This window comes from Crinia signifera, chromosome 6 (assembly GCF_055691185.1).
Source record: "Crinia signifera chromosome 6, ASM5569118v1, whole genome shotgun sequence".
Taxonomy (NCBI): Eukaryota; Metazoa; Chordata; class Amphibia; order Anura; family Myobatrachidae; genus Crinia; species Crinia signifera.
In genome coordinates this window covers 138473031-138494161 of record NC_139222.1, presented here as the reverse complement: position 1 = coordinate 138494161, position 21131 = coordinate 138473031, and the positions used below count along the sequence as shown (strand labels likewise).

General features: G+C 43.3%; 1 protein-coding gene across 2 annotated transcripts in view; it reads right to left on the bottom strand.

The window, feature by feature from the left end:
- Positions 1–7427: 7427 nt before the first annotated feature.
- Positions 7428–21131, bottom strand: part of ITGA3 (integrin subunit alpha 3) — a 79649-nt gene continuing 65945 nt past the window's right edge. Inside the window, exons 20-26 of one of the 2 annotated variants that reach the window (XM_083147364.1) lie at positions 20951–21127; positions 19054–19146; positions 18108–18221; positions 15439–15537; positions 12692–12817; positions 9695–9845; positions 8568–8707 (exon numbers count right to left, since the gene is read on the bottom strand). In XM_083147364.1, coding sequence (XP_083003490.1) covers positions 9735–9845; positions 12692–12817; positions 15439–15537; positions 18108–18221; positions 19054–19146; positions 20951–21127 — 720 coding nt within the window. In that variant the 3' untranslated portion in view covers positions 8568–8707; positions 9695–9734. Of the gene's footprint in view, positions 8708–9694; positions 9846–12691; positions 12818–15438; positions 15538–18107; positions 18222–19053; positions 19147–20950; positions 21128–21131 lie in introns of both variants that reach the window. The other variant, XM_083147363.1, reaches the window with a different exon arrangement.

The window sequence follows — 21131 nt, the reverse complement described above, 5'->3', positions numbered from 1 at the left end:
ATTATTAGGTTCATCATTTCACCGTGCTTCGGGGGTCTTGCTAATGCCACATAGCACCCACCATTCATTCCACCAGAATCTGTGCTGCAAAATCCAAAAATCACTCCTTCCCTTCTGAGTCCTGCCATGCACCCAACTGGTATTTTTTGGTCACATATGAGGCATTGCCATACTCGGGAGAAATTGGGGCACAGATTTTGGGGTGCTTTTTCTCCTTCATACCTTATGAAAATGAAAAATCTTGAGCCAGAACTGCATTTTTGTGTAAAAAAATGTAATTTTTCATTTGCACAGCCCAGTTGTATCAAAATTGGTGAAATCCCTGGGGGTTTGAAATGTACACTATAGCCCTAGATGAATTCCCTGAGGGGTGTAGTTTGCAAAATGGGGTCACTTGTGGGGGGGGGGGGTTCCACTGTATTGGTGCTTCGGGGGTCTTGCTAATGCGACATAGCACCCACCAACATTCCACCAGAATCTGTGCTGCAAAATCCAAATATCACTCCTTCCCTTCTGAGTCCTGCCATTTTTTGGTCACACATGAGGCATTGCCGTACTCGGGAGAAATTGGGGCACAGATTTTGGGGTGCTTTGTCTCCTTCATTCCTTGTGAAAATGAAAAATTTTGAGCCAGAACTGCATTTTTGTGTAAAAAATTTAATTTTTCATTTTCACTGCCCAGTTGTACCACAATTGGTGAAACCCCTGGGGGTTTGAAATGTACACTATAGCCCTAGATGAATTCCCTGAGGGGTGTAGTTTGCAAAATGGGGTCACTTGTGGGGGGGTTCCACTGTATTGGTGCTTCGGGGGTCTTGCTAATGCGACATAGCACCCACCAACATTCCACCAGAATCTGTGCTGCAAAATCCAAATATCACTCCTTCCCTTCTGTGTCCTGCCATGCACCCAAATGGTATTTTTTGGTCACATGTGAGGCATTGCCGTACTCGGGAGAAATTGGGGCACAGATTTTGGGGTGCTTTGTCTCCTTCATTCCTTGTGAAAGTGAAAAATTTTGAGCCAGAACTGCATTTTTGTGTAAAAAATGTAATTTTTCATTTTCACTGCCCAGTTGTACCACAATTGGTGAAACCCCTGGGGGTTTGAAATGTACACTATAGCCCTAGATGAATTCCCTGAGGGGTGTAGTTTGCAAAATGGGGTCACTTGTGGGGGGGTTCCAGTGTATTGGTGCTTCGGGGGTCTTGCTAATGCGACATAGCACCCACCAACATTCCACCAGAATCTGTGCTGCAAAATCCAAATATAACTCCTTCCCTTCTGAGTCCTGCCATGCACCCAAATGGTATTTTTTGGTCACATGTGAGGCATTGCCGTACTCGGGAGAAATTGGGGCACAGATTTTGGGGTGCTTTGTCTCCTTCATTCCTTGTGAAAATGAAAAATTTTGAGCCAGAACTGCATTTTTGTGTAAAAAATTTAATTTTTCATTTTCACTGCCCAGTTGTACCACAATTGGTGAAACCCCTGGGGGTTTGAAATGTACACTATAGCCCTAGATGAATTCCCTGAGGGGTGTAGTTTGCAAAATGGGGTCACTTGTGGGGGGGTTCCACTGTATTGGTGCTTCGGGGGTCTTGCTAATGCCACATAGCACCCACCAACATTCCACTAGAATCTGTGCTGCAAAATCCAAATATCACTCCTTCCCTTCTGAGTCCTGCCATGCACCCAAATGGTATTTTTTGGTCACATGTGAGGCATTGCCGTACTCGGGAGAAATTGGGGCACAGATTTTGGGGTGCTTTGTCTCCTTCATTCCTTGTGAAAATGAAAAATTTTGAGCCAGAACTGCATTTTTGTGTAAAAAATTTAATTTTTCATTTTCACTGCCCAGTTGTACCACAATTGGTGAAACCCCTGGGGGTTTGAAATGTACACTATACCCCTAGTTGAATTACCTGAGGGGTGTAGTTTGCAAAATGGGGTCACTTGTGGGGGGGTTCCACTGTATTGGTGCTTCGGGGGTCTTGCTAATGCGACATAGCACCCACCAACATTCCACCAGAATCTGTGCTGCAAAATCCAAATATCACTCCTTCCCTTCTGAGTCCTGCCATGCACCCAAATGGTATTTTTTGGTCACATGTGAGGCATTGCCGTACTCGGGAGAAATTGGGGCACAGATTTTGTGGTGCTTTGTCTCCTTCATTCCTTGTGAAAATGAAAAATTTTGAGCCAGAACTGCATTTTTGTGTAAAAAATTTAATTTTTCATTTTCACTGCCCAGTTGTACCACAATTGGTGAAACCCCTGGGGGTTTGAAATGTACACTATAGCCCTAGATGAATTCCCTGAGGGGTGTAGTTTGCAAAATGGGGTCACTTGTGGGGGGGTTCCACTGTATTGGTGCTTCGGGGGTCTTGCTAATGCGACATAGCACCCACCAACATTCCACCAGAATCTGTGCTGCAAAATCCAAATATCACTCCTTCCCTTCTGAGTCCTGCCATGCACCCAAATGGTATTTTTTGGTCACATGTGAGGCATTGCCGTACTCGGGAGAAATTGGGGCACAGATTTTGGGGTGCTTTGTCTCCTTCATTCCTTGTGAAAATGAAAAATTTTGAGCCAGAACTGCATTTTTGTGTAAAAAATGTAATTTTTCATTTTCACTGCCCAGTTGTACCACAATTGGTGAAACCCCTGGGGGTTTGAAATGTACACTATAGCCCTAGATGAATTCCCTGAGGGGTGTAGTTTGCAAAATGGGGTCACTTGTGGGGGGGTTCCACTGTATTGGTGCTTCGGGGGTCTTGCTAATGCGACATAGCACCCACCAACATTCCACCAGAATCTGTGCTGCAAAATCCAAATATCACTCCTTCCCTTCTGAGTCCTGCCATGCACCCAAATGGTATTTTTTGGTCACATGTGAGGCATTGCCGTACTCGGAAGAAATTGGGGCACAGATTTTGGGGTGCTTTGTCTCCTTCATTCCTTGTGAAAATGAAAAATTTTGAGCCAGAACTGCATTTTTGTGTAAAAAATTTAATTTGTCATTTTCACAGCCCAGTTGTACAACAATTGGTGAAACCCCTGGGGGTTTGAAATGTACACTATACCCCTAGATGAATTCCCTGAGGGGTGTAGTTTGCAAAATGGGGTCACTTGTGGGGGGGTTCCTAACTTTTAGCATCTTATGGTGCCTAGAAACCTACATGGTGCCTAAAAAATATTCTCATAAAAAGGAGGCTCCAAAATCAAGTAGGTGCTCCTTCTATTATGAAGCCTGTGGTTTGGTCAACGTGCACACTAGGGCCACATATAGGATATTTATGAAAACAAAAGAATTGGGGGAATCAATTTTTAGTCACATTTCTCTAGTAAAATCTACTGTGTTCCTTAGAAAAATGTATTAATATTGAAAATCTGCAAAAAAAATGAAATTTTGAAATTTCACCTACACTTTGTTTTAATTCCTGTGAAACACCTAAAGGGTTAACAAACTTCCAAAATGCTGTTTTGAATACTGTGAGGGGTGCAGTTTTTGAAATGGCATCATTTATGGGGGTGTCTCACATACAAGTCCCTCAAAGTCACATCAGAACTGAACTGGTCCCTAAAAAAATCAGTGTTTGAAATTTTCTTGAAAATTTGAGAATTTGCTATTCATATTTTAAGCCTCCTAGTCAGGGGCGTAACTATAGCACCGCAGCCCCCGCCACCGCGGGGGGGCGCTGTGCATGTGGGGGCGCCGGGGGCTGCGGTGCTATAGTTAAACCCCCCCTCAATCCCCCGCAGCGCAGACTTACCTATCGCGCTTGTCCCGGCGGCTCCGTTCTTCTGCTGAGGACCACCAGAAAATGGCCGCCCCCATATAGCATACAGTTATCTGAAACTGTCTGCTGTATGGGGGCGGCCATTTTCTGGTGGTCCTCAGCAGGCAGAAGAACGGAGCCGCCAGGACCAGCGCGATAGGTAAGTCTGCGCTGCGGGGGATTGAGGGGGGGTTTGCATGGGCGGCGGGGTAATTGTGCTCGGCGGGGTAGGGGTGCTCGGCGGGGCGGCGAGGGGGGGGCGCCCCCCCACCTAACGGCGGGGGGGCGCCCAAAACGTAGCTACGCCACTGCTCCTAGTGTCCAAAAAAATTAAAAGGAGGTTGAAATAATGATGGAAACATAAAGTAGACATATGGTCTATGTTAGTTATTAACTATTTTGAGTGTAATGATTATTTGTCTCACAAGCAGAAAATTTAACATTTTGAAAATTGCTAAATTTTCCATTTTTTTACGACATTTTGGTATTTTTCACAAAAAAACACAGACTGTATCGACCCAAATTTACCACTAACTTGAAGTACAATGTGTCACGAGAAAACAATCTCAAAATCACTGGGATAAGTAAAAGCAAAAAAAGTTATCCCCACTTAAGTGATACATGTCAGATTTGAAAAAAAGGGCTCTGTCAGGAAGGCAAAAACAGGCTGCGGCGGGAAGGGGTTAAGGTAGACAATTGAGTTAATAGAAAACAATTATTGAATAACAGTTAGAATAATTAATGAATTGTCTTAATTATAGTTGAAAGGCAAGATTTGCAGTGCGATATATGTGAAGGGTATGCCACCATGCACGGCCGTACGCTCACTCTCACGATCGGTGACACACGCTGAGTTTTCGATTGAAAAAAGGCGAGACCTGTCCATGCACTGTGGCGTACGCTCAGATATATGGAAGATGTCGGTGTGAAAACAGATGAGACCCGTCCGTATACGGTGGCGTACGCTCTGTTGTACGCCAGTTAACGGTGTCTAAGAGGAGACCCGTCCGTGCATGGTGGCGTACGCTCAAGTGTACGCCACTTCCCATTGTCTGTGTTTGTGACCGTCTGTATGCGGCTGTTCTGTGGGCGGACTTTCGCTCACCGTCCGCGTACGGTGAAACGGGTCGTACGTACGTTTCACCGACCTAACTAGAATAAGGCCCTTTATTCTTACCCTGCACTCTATTTAAAAAAAGGTAAAAAGAAAACATAAGCCACTAAAACACAGATAAACATTTTTCAAATACACGATTTCAAAAAATAAATCTGCAAAATGTCTTAGTGCAGGGGTTCTCAGCATGCACAGTCCAAGTCGCCCGGCAGGTACACAGGTGCACTCATTACTCACTGACACATTTTAAAAGATCTACAGGTGGAGCTAATTATTTCACCTGTAATTCTCTGAGACCTGGAAAACTGTACTGTGTGGAATCCTGAAGACCAAATTTGAGAACCTGTGTCTTAGTGAATTTTTACAATAATAACCACTTTATGCCTGACACAGAGTTGTATGCAATGCACATGTGTCTGCTCTGTGCGTCTTTCATGCTGTGCATGCTGTTGATTAGCAATGGTGAATGTGGTGAGGATTAATTTGCAAAGGGACAGTGAGCATTTATGGGAGGTAAGGTGAGAGGGTTTTCCAAATGCAGCCATGCAATGAGCATAGGGCTGCCCAGAAGTTCAAAGCTATGAAAAATGTTGCTGATGGTGTACCTTATGTACATTAGCAGCGGATTAGATACATAGCTGCTGGGCATCTCTGTATTTATTTCTTTAGTTTCTTATATAGCGCAGCAGATTCCATTGCTCTTTACAATAGTAGACAGTGATAAATCAAACTAAGTAACAGACAGACATGGAGGTAAGAGGGCCCTGCTGCAAGCTTACAATCTATAGAGACATACAGTTGTAGGGAAACACAAGGACGGGCACCAGTAATAGCATAGCAGTCCCATCTAGTCCAGAAGCGGAGCTAGAAGATACATAAGTGCCTCTGAGGGTTATGTGTGTGGTACTTGCCTGAAGAGGTGAGTTTTCAGGGAACGCTTGAAAGTTTGGAGGCTAGTGGAGTCTTGTGTGTGGAAGGACATTCCATAGGGTGGGAGCAGCCCAGTGAAAGTCCTGTAATAGTGAATGGGAGCAGGTGATCCATGCAGAAGAGAGACACAGATCGTATGCAGAGCAGAGTGGTTGAGTTGGGAAATATTTTGAGATAAGTAATGGTGTGTACACACGTTAGATGTGCCTTAAGATCCTATCCACGATCTGATCAGATAGGATCGTGGATAGGATCTTAAGGCACATCCGATTTGCATCCTATCTTGACTATATAGTGCAGATCTGCACTATATAGACAAGGCAGCCAAGACTTTCTGGCTTCCGATACATGAACGCGCATCGGGATCGGATCGGGATCGCAAGGGTTAAAACCCTTGCGATCTGCATCCGATGTTGATCCGATGCCGATCCGATGTTGACGATATCGTCAACATCGGAAAGGAAATCGGACCGTGTGTACACAGCATTAGAGATATAAGCAGGTGTATTATGGTTAATAGCTTTATAGTACAGAGCTATGTTGCTGGAGCATTAGCATTTCTTGAGATCCATTGTTTATGGGATCGCTGTTGCAATTGCATTCATGCCCATAACTTATCATTAGCGGCATTGTAAATATGAAACATTTATAGGATGTCAAAATACAGTTTTTTACAGCGTGGGTTTATGTAATAAGATAAAGAACTAGTTCATTTTTCAGTTTTATAAAGCTTAATTTTTATATTAACATTGCAAAAAATGGTGTAGGCCAAACAAGGCATGTGTTAGCAGGCTTTACTTGGCCATCATCTGCTAAAACAAAATCTCCCATTGTCCACTACAAGCCAATGGATAAAGGTTAGTACACACTAGAGCAATTTGTGACATGCCTTGTTGGAAGTGCTGCATGGTCAATCATATTCCTTACTGATCAGTGTAATAAAGGACAGGACAAGGGGCCTGATTCAGACCTGATCGCTGAGCTGCGAATGTCCTACCCTGTGCATGGCAGCGAATACGCTTGCAATCAATCACCATCAAATGGTTCCCCCTGCTCGAAGCTGCCAAGTAAGTCTAAACTGTGATCACCGTAGGGAGACGGAGGCCGCTGCTAACGTCAGTGTCATTCCCTCCCCATGGCAGGTACCACCTGAGTTTTTAGGCAACCCTCATAGAAAACGCTGGAAGCCTTCGACAAACGCCCCCAGCTGTAAATCACCTTGCGAAACAGCCAGTCATGGCTTTCCATCTCTGGCTTTGTTCACACGGACGGCTGATGCATGCGCATTGCAAACCGTGCAGATGTGCAATCGCTCGATAATCGCTGGGACTGCGAATTCGCAGCCGACCGAATGGGTCTGAATTGGGCCCAAGGTATTGTTACTTTATTCTTTACATAGTTTAGTGTGTACGGCCCATGTCGCAGGCTCCAGGCTGAATGGGACTTGGCCCGGCCATCAGGATCATTGGCCTTTGTTCTGGAGTGTACCTTTTCATAGGTGTTAGTAACACATGCAAATGCAATTTAGAACCTCATTTGTTTTAAGACCTCTTCTGGCTGACGTTAACATTTATCTACTGACAAAGAAACCACAGAGAAACTTTACACATACATTTTTATTACATGATTGACTTTTCTTTTAAACACTTTAGGGAAAAATGAACAAATTGGGTAGAGTGGGAATGTATCCTATATATACCATATTTACAAAACTATTGGGTAAGGAGCACGTTCATGTTTTTTTCACTGTCAGTTGAGCAATTAATTTTATTTTTATCTTTTTATGAAAATGGTGTAAAGTAAATATGGTACATACATTTAGCATATTTATTCATTATAAATATGGAATATTTTTACTGTTTATTAATTTATGGTGGATGGTATAGTATTTTCAATATATGTGATTGGACACACAAGTATATGTCAGTAGGAAAACCAGTTCATTCAGTGTCATAATAAAGTTTATCTTCTTCGTTCTTCTCCAGTGTTACATGGAAATGTGTCCTCCAGTGCTAAAGAAAACTCAGTCTTTTCCTTGATAGAAATATAACTCCTTCAAAATGATTTAATTTCCAATGTCCGAAGATGATGCAATTCCTCCAGTGTAACAAAGCAATATCTTCCAGGTTGTAAAATAATTTAAAATAAACTTTATTTTAGAGTCAAAATATTCTATACCACAGTCCATGTAAGAAATGATACCTATATTTCACAGGATAATTTATCACTCCCCATTCCATTGTCAAAAACGAATCTGACCCTCAGCATTTCTCTATCTATTCTTTAATTCCAGTGTCACATGATAACCTGCCCCTTTATTCCAGTGTCAGATGATAACTTACCCCTTTATTCCAGTGTCACATGATAACCTACCCCTTTATTCCAGTGTCACATGATAACCTACCCCTTTATTCTAGCGTCACATGATAATCTCCCGCCTCCCAGCCCAGTAGTGCTGTACAATTATTATTTCCCATTTAAGTGTGACAAGAGTAAACTGACCAGCCCTTTTCCAGTTTCGCAGATAATTTGGTCTATTCCAGCATGTCAAAATAATGTTATCTATTCCAACATGTCATAATATTTTATACTTACATGGTTTCAATTATAAAATAACCTATACATTCCCCAACCCCCCTCCCCCTTTCCCCACATTCCAGTTTGATTGAGTGAGCATTGTCACAGAAGGAGATATAGTCCAGCTCCTAGTGCTTATTAGTACTCAGTAGTATCTGGCGGTTTCTTTCCAGGTGGTGACCCAGTGCCTTGGGCTACTGGGTAGCCTGCTGCATAGCTTCTGTCTTTCTTGTTGTCGGACGCAGACAGCATAGTGAGTCTGTCCAAGACTGTAATGTTTCACACGATGGAAAAATCCAACCTACAGAATTGTGCGTGGAAAAGAGACGTTAGGAGAGGGAAGCAAGTCAGAGATGTTGCAATTACAAAATGTTATGATGGACAAAAAATGAAATAGAGTAAGGCAGTTTCAGGATTAGGGAGAATAGAAGGAAAAGGGAAAATTGAGACATTTGCCATTGGAGAGATTGATGGGTAGGTAGGTCAATGTAGGTTACACATGAGAGATAAATTGTTGGCAAGAAGAATTCAGATATATCATGATTTACAGAAAAGGAGAGAGGTTATGTGAAAAAGATGACAGAAATACAAGGAAGTTTACAAAGATAACAATGTGATAAGTTATAAAGATGAGAGGGAAGAGTGGGAAGTAGTGAGTATGCAGTTATATAGTTGGGAGGGAAGAGGATAGAGTAGTGAGCTTTTAGTTATAAAGGTGAGAGTGAAGAGGAGTTTGCAGTTATAGCGGTAGAATGAAGAGGAAGGAGTTTGTAGTTATAGATATGGGAGGGAAGAGGATGGAGTTTTCATTTATTGAGGTGGGAAGGAACTGAATAGTTATATAGCTGGTAGGGAAGAGAGGGAGTAGAGTAGTGAGTTTGCCATTATAGAGAGGGGGGAGTAGTGAGTTTGCAGTTATAGAGTTGGGTGAAAATAAGAGGGAGTTTTCTAGTTATAGAGGTGGGAGTCCATTATGAAGAATATTCAGAAGCATTGATGAGGTAGAGTATAGTTAAACATAGATATACAAGGTTATATTTAGGAGGAAAGTAAAGAATGGACATAACAATAAAAGGATATTAGTAAAATGATTTCTCTAAAAGAGGAAAATGTTTAAAGATTAAACAAAATTTGAGAACAGTGAAGACAGAATTGTACATATACTTTAGAAGAGAATATATTAGCTTAGATAGAATTATACTGAATATATCAAGAAGGCAAAAAATCTATAATAAATAGTAGGAGGAGGAGGGAGAGGCCTGCAAAATCTGGGCTGGAATTTGGTTACCCGACTGGCGGGGTTGGGGGACAGTGGTCAGAGGTTGTACTCAGGATTCCTGTGTTAATCTCTCAGTTTCTGATGGTTGCACCTTCATCTCAGCCTTCTGACCTCTGACCTCATACTTGGCACGGGTGTTGGCTCTCCGGAAGAATCCACACTACAAGGCAGGAGAGTGGTGAGGGGCCGACCACAAATACTTATTTAGAGAGAATAGGACTATGTCAGAACTTATTAAGAAGCACAGTAGTGCAGAGGAATTGAGAACAGTAACCAGTTGTTACCAAGTAGAAAAACACCATGAAAATTTCACAAGTGTGAGTTCAATGGTGCAAACAGAAAATAATTAGATCAAAATGTAAGCAACAAAGATCCCATAAGAGGTTAAATTCCTTCACCAAAACTCACTCAATTCACTTGCATATTTTTGACTATTGGTGCAAGGTGGATGTCACCAAGCCCCGCCCCCATACCATACAAACTCCGTCATTCGAGGATCCACGCAAAAAGAATCAGGGCTAAAATTATGCGATTTGCATCATTTTAGTCCCACCCCCTCCACAAAGACCTGCAAATTATGGAATTTGTATCAGAGGCTCCCTCCTGCAGTGCAACATGGTTTTGTCCATTTACGAAAAAATGTGATTTGCAATCAGGTCTGAATAACCCCCATTGTTCTGACTATATTTTAGATTTAGAGTTGATAATCCTATTATGCATATAGAGGTGCTGCAGATTATTACCATAAAGCAAATTTGGAAGAAAAAATGTATAGCTCCTATAAGGTCTCCTGTGCCCTGAACACACTACTTCTCTTTTTCTCTCTTAGGGGCCCATTTAAGTAGGATCGCATACACAATGCCATCTGGGTGGAATATTACCACCAGGATCCCATTGTAATATGCAATCCTATCGCAGCAATGTATGTCCCTACGGATGCGTGGACAGGGTTCCAAAAGGAACCCATCCCTGCAATGTGTTCAGCTGGCTGCCAGGGGGTCTGCGCATGCCAGGTTACCGCTGACCCCCTACCGACCCCGCTGACCACACTGCCCTGCCAGCAGTAGGTCTGTAGCCAATAGGAAACAATTGCCTACCGCCATCTAAAGCTGGCCATACATCAGAAAGATCGATCTTAAGATCGATTGCACTCATGATTGTGTACAATTTCCCTTGAAATCCCCAGCAGTCCTTGGTGGTTTTTGGACACACAATCTACACACAATCCATCATACAATCAGTCATACAATCCATCTGATGCATGATTATGTATACAAGATGTGCACACAATCTGCATACAATCCATCATACAATCAGTCATACAATCCATCTTATGATTGATTGTATGATTGTGTACACAAGATGTGCACACAATCTGCATACAATCCATCTTACAATCAATTGAGATTGTATGATTGGGTACAATATCTTTCTGATGTATGGCCAGCTTTAGAATGGTAGTGGCCCATGGACCCGATGCGATGCTGCCCGATATTGATACATTGGGCAGCATTGCATAGCTCATAGAAACCTATGTTCGATGCAGATATCAGCAGAGCAGGAAGGATCGCAGCAGGTACTGGGTACATTCGGGGATACTTAGGGGATATTCAATCCTGGCCGAATTTCCTGGCCAGTTGAAAAATCAGCAATTATTCACCGATTAGCATTCAATCATGGGCGTTTTCGCCTGTTTTTAGTCCATTTTTGCCGATGCCGTTTCACTTTTTTGGGGGCGAATTGGGACGGATGAAAACAGGCGAAAAGAGCCGCGAATTTGGCAAAATTCGTGAATTTGTGGCAATTTATACCCCGTTAATATTTGCAGCTAACGGGTGTTTTGGGGGATTTAGCCGCAAATAATAAATGGGCCCCTTAATCTATCAAAATATAAGCAAGCAAGGTATAACAGGTCAAGCAGGAATAAAAAGAAATAGCTTCAAACAGTAGAAAAAAATTGGATAAGTAACACTTAAACAAAATGATAGGGATAAGATCATTAATTTAAAAAAGGGTTTGTTTTTCTTTATTTTACAATATTTTATTGAAAAATCTGTGCAAATCATATAGTGAATACATTAGAAAACAGGTATTTTCTATTATACATACATAATATAGGTATTAAAAGTTTCTATTTGTAAACAAATATAACAATAAAATAGAAGTGTTGGTGTCTAATTGTTATTTAGAGTGATTGTGAGTCTTACATTTATCCTAAACAATCTTTACATGATAACCTTGTCTTAAGTTAGAGCATTCCATATATGTGGTACTAGTGTATGGCCTCAAAGAGAAAAAAGCTTAAAAAGGAAATGTGCCTAAACTTGACGTTTCTAAATGGAAAAGGCTTTGTTTTCTTGATCACTAATACAATGCAATACACATAGCTTAAATCTTATCAATGTCAAGTTGCCATCAAGCCAGCAACAGTACTTAGCCTCTGGAGGCCAGCAATCTACAGCAGCAGTTCCATCATACTGCAACTGTATATGTTACTGGTTCCTGAAATGGATCAATATACTGTCTAAAAGCCCATACACACTAGACAGTATTAGTCACAATATAATTCTGAAAAGGCTTGCTGAACGATATTGTGAACAATGTCGTCCAGTGTGTACGCTGTGCATCGTAAACGATGCGCACTCCAGCGTATCATTAAGGACCCCCTCCGTCCTCTAGCATTTCCGGATGAGGGAGGTTATCGTTAATGATGGCCATGCTGCAGTGGCAACACAGGCATCATTCCTCCGCCTCGGTCACCCCCTCATGTGTAAGCACCTGCTGATGCCGGTCCCTCCCCTCGATATTGTTGATACACATAGCCATCTTTTCATCAGAATAGGATCAACTTAGTTAATATATAATTAAGATAATTTAAGATAATGATTTTTCCAAAACGACTTTTCCATAATGGAATTAGTAGGGGAGCCTAGGAAAGATGGTCAGTAGATACTGTATTGAGCACACAACCAGCAGATGGCTCAGATTATTATTATCAGTCCTTACCTTCCAAAGGAGAAGAATGATAATACCCAAAAGCAGGATTCCAGATCCTACAGAAACGATGATCACCCAAAGAGGGAGTTCAGCATCAGGAAGTTCCACCAGCTCAGAGTCTATAGTTACTGAAAACTAAACCCAGAAGTAAACAGGGAGGTAGGAGAGAGAGAAATAAAAAATAAAATTAGGGGTTTTTTTTTGTCAAATTCTGCTTTAATCATAAAATGTTCTTTGCTTTAGATTCCTATCTATATATATGCGCAGACACTTGTGGTGTAATCTCATGGTAAACCAGGAGCAATGGGAATCAGCATACAGGATGGTAAAATCTTGAGGGCAGAGAGGTATTTTTTATGTTTTTAAGCTAGCTCTAGAGGCAAGGCCACATTAACAATGGGGTGAATGGGCCTACAGTTCAAGGCTTCAACATTAAAATAAGCCCATCACCATGACACCAATTGGCAGTTTACCACATAATCTGCCATACATCAGAAGTATTAAAAAAATATTAGGGACTTTTATTATAAGGGTATTGCTGGAGATATCACGGATATCTCTTTCTTGTATTTAAATCAAGCTCCTAAAATACAGCAGGAACCTTTGTATCCAGACCTTTGTTCCTTTCTATAGGAGGAAGTCCAGATTGCAAACATTGATCCTTTAGGTTCCTCTATCCCTGCCCTGCTTCTGATGAACAGGATGGCGTTTAAAAGTTGTCATCTCCTTAGGCTCAAGCAACAACCCAGCCACATCTGCATGCACCTCTGAAACAAACTCATTCCCTGGTACTGGTCCATTGTATTTTAGGAACAGGACCAGTCTATGATCCGGTCCTGTTGCTTCTTAAATACGGGGGACCCCAGTTAATCCCCCCACCTCCCATCATATTTAGGAAACTCGGACCGGCTATAAGAGCCCAGGGCTGGTTATACTTGAAGGGGGGATTTGGTGCGATTTTTTTAGCTGTTTAAAAAAATCGCACCCTATTACATCTCACCCTGATGTGCAAAATAACCAGTCTGCTCTATAACTGAACCACTGTTGCTAAACAATTTCCTTCTAGAATCAGGAACTGCAACTAGTCCATCCTATGCAAGGAAATCTGAATAGGATAATCTTAAAAGTTTTAATGGTATAATGTTCTCTCTAATTTAAAATATATGGATATTAAAAACATTGAGGAGCTCTATCCTATATAATAATAACAACCTTACACTGTTCCTGACCTCTGTGGTGTTGCTGGCGGCTACTAGGACAGACACACATGTGCACATGCACGCGCGCACACTCACACACACACACACCTGCTCAGCATGACAGAGCCCCAGCTCACAGCAGCACTCCCAGCCTCAATGGAAAAAGCGGACTTTGATTTCTAATATCCATTACAATTTACAGTATGGATTCATTATGTATAGAAATGTTGGTACTCTTTACCTATCACGGCGCCCATCGCGGGCATCGCGGGTACATTTATGTCTGCCCGCGACGCGACCGACGCGATGTCCGCGATTTCCCATTGAAACCCATGTTAAACATGGAAATCGCGTCGGTCGCGTCGCGGCCGGCCATAAATGTGCACGCGATGCCCACGATTTGCCATAGGAATATATGTTAAAAGGCCCGATGGACACGATTTTCATGGTAAATGGCTCAATGGACCCGATTTTACCATAGCAAACAATGTTAAATGGGCCTTAGAGCCCAAATACTTACCCTGAACTCTGAAATGGCCCCCCCCAATTGTTTACGCCACCCCACGATCAACGTCAACCCAAAGCGTGGCGAGCGCAGCGAGCCCGCGAGGGGCGGCGGTACGCGTCCTCCGACCTTTTCATACCCCCACTATCCACGTCGGCGTGGAGTTGAGAATAGAATAGTGTGGCGAGCGCAGCGAGCCACCGAGCCCGAAGCGTGGCGAGCGCAGCGAGCCCCGCGAGGGGACGCGGATACCTTCACAGGTAAACGCGTCCCCTCGCGGGCTTCACAGGTGCCCGCGTCGCCACGGACACCTGTGAAGCCCGCGAGGGGACGCGTATAGCTGTGAAGGTATCCGCGTCCCCTCGCGGGGCTCGCTGCGCTCGCCACGCTTCGGGCTCGGTGGCTCGCTACGCTCGCCACACTATTCTATTCTCAACTCCACGCCGACGTGGATAGTGGGGGTATGAAAAGGTCGGAGGACGCGTACCGCCGCCCCTCGCGGGCTCGCTGCGCTCGCCACGCTTCGGGTTGACGTTGATCGTGGGGTGGCGTAAACAATTGGGGGGGCCATTTCATAGTTCAGGGTAAGTATTTGGGCTCTAAGGCCCATTTAACATTGTTTCCTATGGTAAAATCGGGTCCATTCAGCCATTTAACATTAAAATCGTGTCCATCGGGCCTTTTAACATTGATTCCTATGGCAAATCGTGGGCATCGCGTCGCGGCCATCGTGTGCACATTTATGGCCGGCCGCGACGCGACCGACACGATGTCCATGTTTAACATGGTTTTCAATGAGAAATCGTGGACATCGCGTCGCGTGCGGGCATCTTTAGCCCGCATACGACGCGACCGACACGATTTTTTACCTCACGATGCCCACGATCAAGATCGTGGGCGCCGTGCTAGGTAAAGAGTACCGAAATGTTTCCTAATGAACACTGAAATGATAATATCAGAACTCACCAATTCTAAACACATGATATTAGATATTATGTAAAGGAGTTTATATGCACATGAACATCACTTGCATAGTATACAGATATACATACTGTGACATGGTGACTCTGCATGTTTATGGACTGAATATCAGTTTTTAGATAAAGTTCTGCTGATCCTTCCACCCACACTCTGTCAACGTGTCTGTAATCCTGGGGGTATAGAAGTGACGGATGTTTAGTACAACATTGCTGATAAATAAAACAAAAAATAAACATGTATCGTACTTTCTGATATTACTGCCCCCTCTGAAAAGGGTCAGCAAGGTAGGAGGTGTAGGAGAAGGGAAGTGGTCATTATGTCTCTGCCCCAGGTAGTCTCCATTTGGAACAAGAAAATATATTGTATCTATTGGCCAGCAATGTAACATGGCGGGTACGTGCGTGAAGTGGTGGGTGGAGCCCTCAGTCCGGACCGCTGTTTAGAACGCCCACGACGTACCCTACACTGACTCTGTTGACTTCCTCAGACCAATGACCAAGGTCTGCAGATAGCTAGACTTCACCTATAGTCACCGCATTCGAAGGAGCAAGTTAGGCCCGCTCCAACCCCCGATGCAACCAGGTCTTATGAGGTTACAAAACTGCGGCAATCGTCAGAGGTAGTGCCAAAAGGAGATCTAACTAATGGGCGCTATCTGGATGGAACACCCTGACTGACAGCACCAGGCCAAGGACGGGGAGTGTGACCTAGTCACAGACACCAGATACAAATTGACCGGAGTGCCACCAAACAAAAACACGCCAAAGCAAATATTGGATACACAAAAACTGACGGTACCCAAAAACAGGCATAAACCCACAACCATCCACCGGAGCACTTATGCGACCAGACTGCAGACCCCGGCAGCACAGAATGGAGTAGTGCAGGCCGGGAACGACTGGCAGGACTGGACGACAGCAACGCTGACCAGGACTGGACCAGGACAAGACCGACCCAGGATGGGACCAGGACAAGACAGTACCAGGACGTGACCAAGACAGGACCAATACGTGACTGGACCGAGACAAAACAAGGCCGGACCATGACAGCAGTGTGGCCAGGACACACTGCATGAAGCAATATCACTGTACTAGGCCAGATCCCTAAAAAGGATATCACTGGCCAATCAGCTGCCACTGCCAGACCGGCCCCCAGTAATAATTAATTAGAATCAGGAGGCCGAGAGCACGCCTGAGTTAGGCAACTGCCAAGCGACGCGGCCTGTACACTACCAGCATCCACCGGCCGGGCGGAAGTGACGCGAGCCGGCCGGGCGGACATGACATTCCGAGATCCTGCGTCGCCTGGCAGAAGTGTCCGGGCCGCCCGTGTCCGAGCCGCCCGTCTCCGGGCACCGGCACCCCGCCGAGGCGACACCGTAGCAGCGGCAGCAGGGGGAACAGCAGCGGCGGACACCTGGGCAGTGTCCGCGCTGCTGACAAGCAATGAGCGACAGCTAAAAAAAGACACAATACAACATGAACCGGGTATCGAACCTCCAAACCCCTCACATAGAGGCACCATGAAATTGGCCTCCAGTAATGGCAGTTAATTTGGGAACAGAAAATAAATGTACAACGGACTAATAACACCAGCATCTCTGTCTGCATCTTTTGCTGCTCTTGCATCCTTCTACATAAACATGATTGCTTGTTCCCGAGGGTAGAATGCAGCCAACCAGAAGATAGCTCATGGAACCCCATTGCAGTATAAAGAAGAACGGAATGAGATGATGTTCCTTCATTCAGAACATTTTCTAGTGTGTATAGTCAATCTCCGCTGGTCCAAGCCGAAGGAAATTCTGCCTAACCATTGGAATGAATGGCCGATGCTCTAATTTGTACCCACACTGAGATGCCATTATTGGTCATTGCACCATAAGTGCAGATTGTTCATAAGTATGGCTCCATTGTACGTGATCTTTTATTTGAGTCTGCACCAACTTCTGTGACACATCCATTACATAAAATGGACCCACTCATGCATCTGAACAGCCCCATCCCACTCTACACCCAAGATAGCCATTAGACAAGTTATGTGCATCTTAATCAATGCTGCAACTCTTTTGCCACTATGACGCATGAACAGTTGACCATTTGCATGATTATCATCAGCAGGGGCGGATCGGGATTTAAAAGTGGCTCTGTATAAAAAATCTAGAGGTGGCCTCCAGTGTGCGGCACCAAATCAAATGTAGGCAGAACCAATACCAAAATAGGTGGGATTAATACCTTGTTACACCTGTGTGGAAGCCATTGGTTTCAATAAGCTAGGCAGTCTGCTGCGATAAAGCACAAACCTGCACATTTTACATAATACCCCTTCCCCTCACTGAGACTAAACTGAGACCCCAAACCTCCATCAAGGATACAAACAACTCATTACCATAATCTGGTGCCCAGAAATACCCCAGATATTGTTACACTTACTCCTGTCCCTGTAATAGATGTCACAATGGATATAGATGGGCACACGCCTTAGATGAGTATTTGTTGCGTTGGGGTCACTAGCCTGCACACATCTTTTTTTTTTTTTTAAGTCATTAACTGACAGCTGGCCTCACAGGAGTGCTGGCCTACCGGCAATATTCCCTGTAAGGTCTATGGCTAAACCGCCCCTGATTGTCAGTGCATCAGACTCAGCCCTAAAGTGCATCAATGTAGTTACAATACAAATAAGGACAACTGGACTAATTATTCAAAGAATTTCCACCATATAATAATTCAGAAATCTCCCTCACCTCGAGAAATGTGCTGTTCCAGACTCTTGCATGCACAATGATATTGGCTGACAGCTTCATGTCATCTAGAGGGCACAGAATGCGTACACATTTTGCACCCCCACCGCCACATTTCTGTGAAAAAAGGACATTTGAATGAGTGTAAAAGACAGTGAGGAAAAAAATACTACAGCAACAACTCTAAGACACACGGGATCTAGAACCTATCCTTTGGGGCTGACTAAATTGTAGGTGATGCCTGTGATGTGCCATTGTGGGGTTGTGTTCATGCCAGCAATGGCACACCAAAGCACTTAAGCTTGGAAATCACAGACTTTGTTTTACAGCACAATGTTAACAACACACAGGAGGACAATATCGTTAATGATATATCATGTATATTATCTAGTGGGTATGCACTATAGCGATAACAATGCACATCGGTCATGTAGGTCGTTAACGATGTCTTCCGTTATCTGAATATTATCTTAAATTTAGACTATATTGTCAATAACCATGTTTTGAGCTGGGGCCAGGTGACATCACTGAATGATATTGTTCAGTGTGTATGCACTAGATTGTTTGCCCAGGAGTTCGAGAAACATTGCTAATGATATCACTCAAGGAGCATATTGTATAGTGTGTACCCATCTGGACAAATCATCAATCCTTCTTATGGAGAACTACACTGAAAAATAGAAGGAGACCTGGAAGCTTAAATAATGGGCAGTAAAAGGCTAAGCAGTAAGCCAATAACAAAAGGGGGAACATTACAGAGTATCTGCCATCAGTGGCTGAGAACCATTGTACTTCAGCCATCAATGGCAAAAATATCAACTATCAGTGGCAAAATCAATATTCATTGCTAACTGACAATGACCATTCCCAAGAAGCATGCTTTCCCATTCCATAGAATCAACAGTGAAGTTCTTAGTTATGCAGTTTGCCCTTCTCAAATGGCTCTTACCAGTGAGGTATTGGGTCTCTCTCTTTTAACAGCTGGCAAAGTCTGAACATCTGACAAATCCCCAATTTCTCTTCTTCTTCTTCCGTTGGACAGCTAAAAAACAGAAAAAATGAAGTTGCTAAGGTGGATGCAGATCATGTGTTCCAGCTGTGATGTACAGACAGCATTCAAAAGAAATGAAAATAAAGTATTCTGAAAGCTCACATCTGTATTTCCACGTAAATGTACCTAGGGTAAATTCTGATTTTTAGTACCTTTGAATGATTATTTAACAAAGGTGGTGGCTGTTCACAAGAACAATGGCTTTTCTACTGGAAATGTAGACCAGGGGTTCTGTAAGTATTTTACTATGGGACCCGTCATACAATAAAAATGATTACAGGACCCCTGTAAGATACTGCAGAATGGCCTCCATATGTGTGGCCAGCAGACAACACGTACACAGTATAGTCTGCCTGTTTCATCTGTAAATTACCTACAGTTCAGAAGCCCAGGACCCAGGAGTGCCCTCACTGTCATGTCTGCTTAATGTGAATATCTACATGGAGATGAGGGATCCAGGAGTGCAGACTGCTTGTGGCAGCAGAGGCAGCAATGCCACAAGTGGAGGCAGCAATGCCACAGGACAGGAGCGGAAGAGCACTGGAGTGGGGGCGGAGCTGCTTGATAACTCCTCAGATTTCTAAGCCCAAGGAGATCACTGGCTGGGAAATCACAGGAGTCAATAGCCTGATGGTCATGCTGAGCCCCCATGCTGAGATGTTTGGGACCCACAATTTGAGAACCTCTGATGTAGACTATACTATCACATGGCATGGTAATAACATAAAAGTGTGCCACCTACCAAAAACATCTCAATTACTGTAATTTGCACCCAGGCCACTATGCTTTCCCACGGATTTCCTTTACTCTGTTGGCTGCCTACGGGTTGGGATCTGAAGCCGCTTTAACCCTTTGAGTGCCAACTTCTATGTGAGAGATGTGCAAAAATACCCCCCAAAAACGCCGACATCTCTGTGAGAGATGTGCAAAATATTGGCTAAAAATGCCAGCGTCGCTCACATTTCTTAAATTAATTCAAATAAAAAATGTTGTGTAAAAAAAAAAAAGATGATATTTCATATAAACGTAAACATTACAGGTCATTATCATGAATAAAAAGGTTTGCTTTGCAATTTTCACACCAATTTTGACAAATTCACTTGGCACTCAAAGGGCTGAATGGGGTTAAAGGCTGTGAATGGGACTGTGTCCAATGACATATATGGGGCAGCTAGGTGGATCTGATGGTCCTCCCAGGAATGCTCATGGTTTCGTGATGTCAGTTTTCATGCCAGAGACTCCATACACAACAGTGGTATCTGCATGTACTCACAGCAATGCAGATGCTGTAGGGTTCACAGTAGCAAATATTTGCTCATTTGCTCAAACATTAGTATTGCGTCCTCCTGAATCAGAACCATAGTGATGGTAATCACAATTAAATCTAATTTTTTTGGGGAGCGGAATGCTGCGACTACTGGCACGGTGCTGTGACTTCTTAAAACAAAAGCCTATTATACTAATAAACTAATGTTTGCATTCAAAATGTTTAATGCCAGTTGCATGCCCAGCTAATGCTTAACCTGTGTGTGTGCATGTGTGTGTTTCACAGAAAAATGCTTTTTTATTTTCAATTTTTTAGATTTATACAATTCTCAGTAATAAGAAAGACACACAAACTTTGGATTCTTAATGTTAGAAAACAGTAAATCATGGTTGATAAAGGTTTGTAATACATAGCAATTTATCACAATATCAGTATAACAAGCAGAATTATTTTTCCCATTGAAATATTAATGCAAAAATAAAAAAAAGGTATAAACTATTCTAGAAACTGTGCAAAATACAAACTTACTGTGAGATTTAAAGGGTCAATAAGATTCCCAGGAGGTTGACACCGCGTTATGTTCCCTGTATTCACCAGCACTTCTGTAGGATATAGCAGCCATTTTCCATTGGCAACTTCGTACGGCCATTCCACAGCTAAGATTAGAGATCCCAAGGACCCCAGGGGCTGACCATAAAGTCCCACCTAA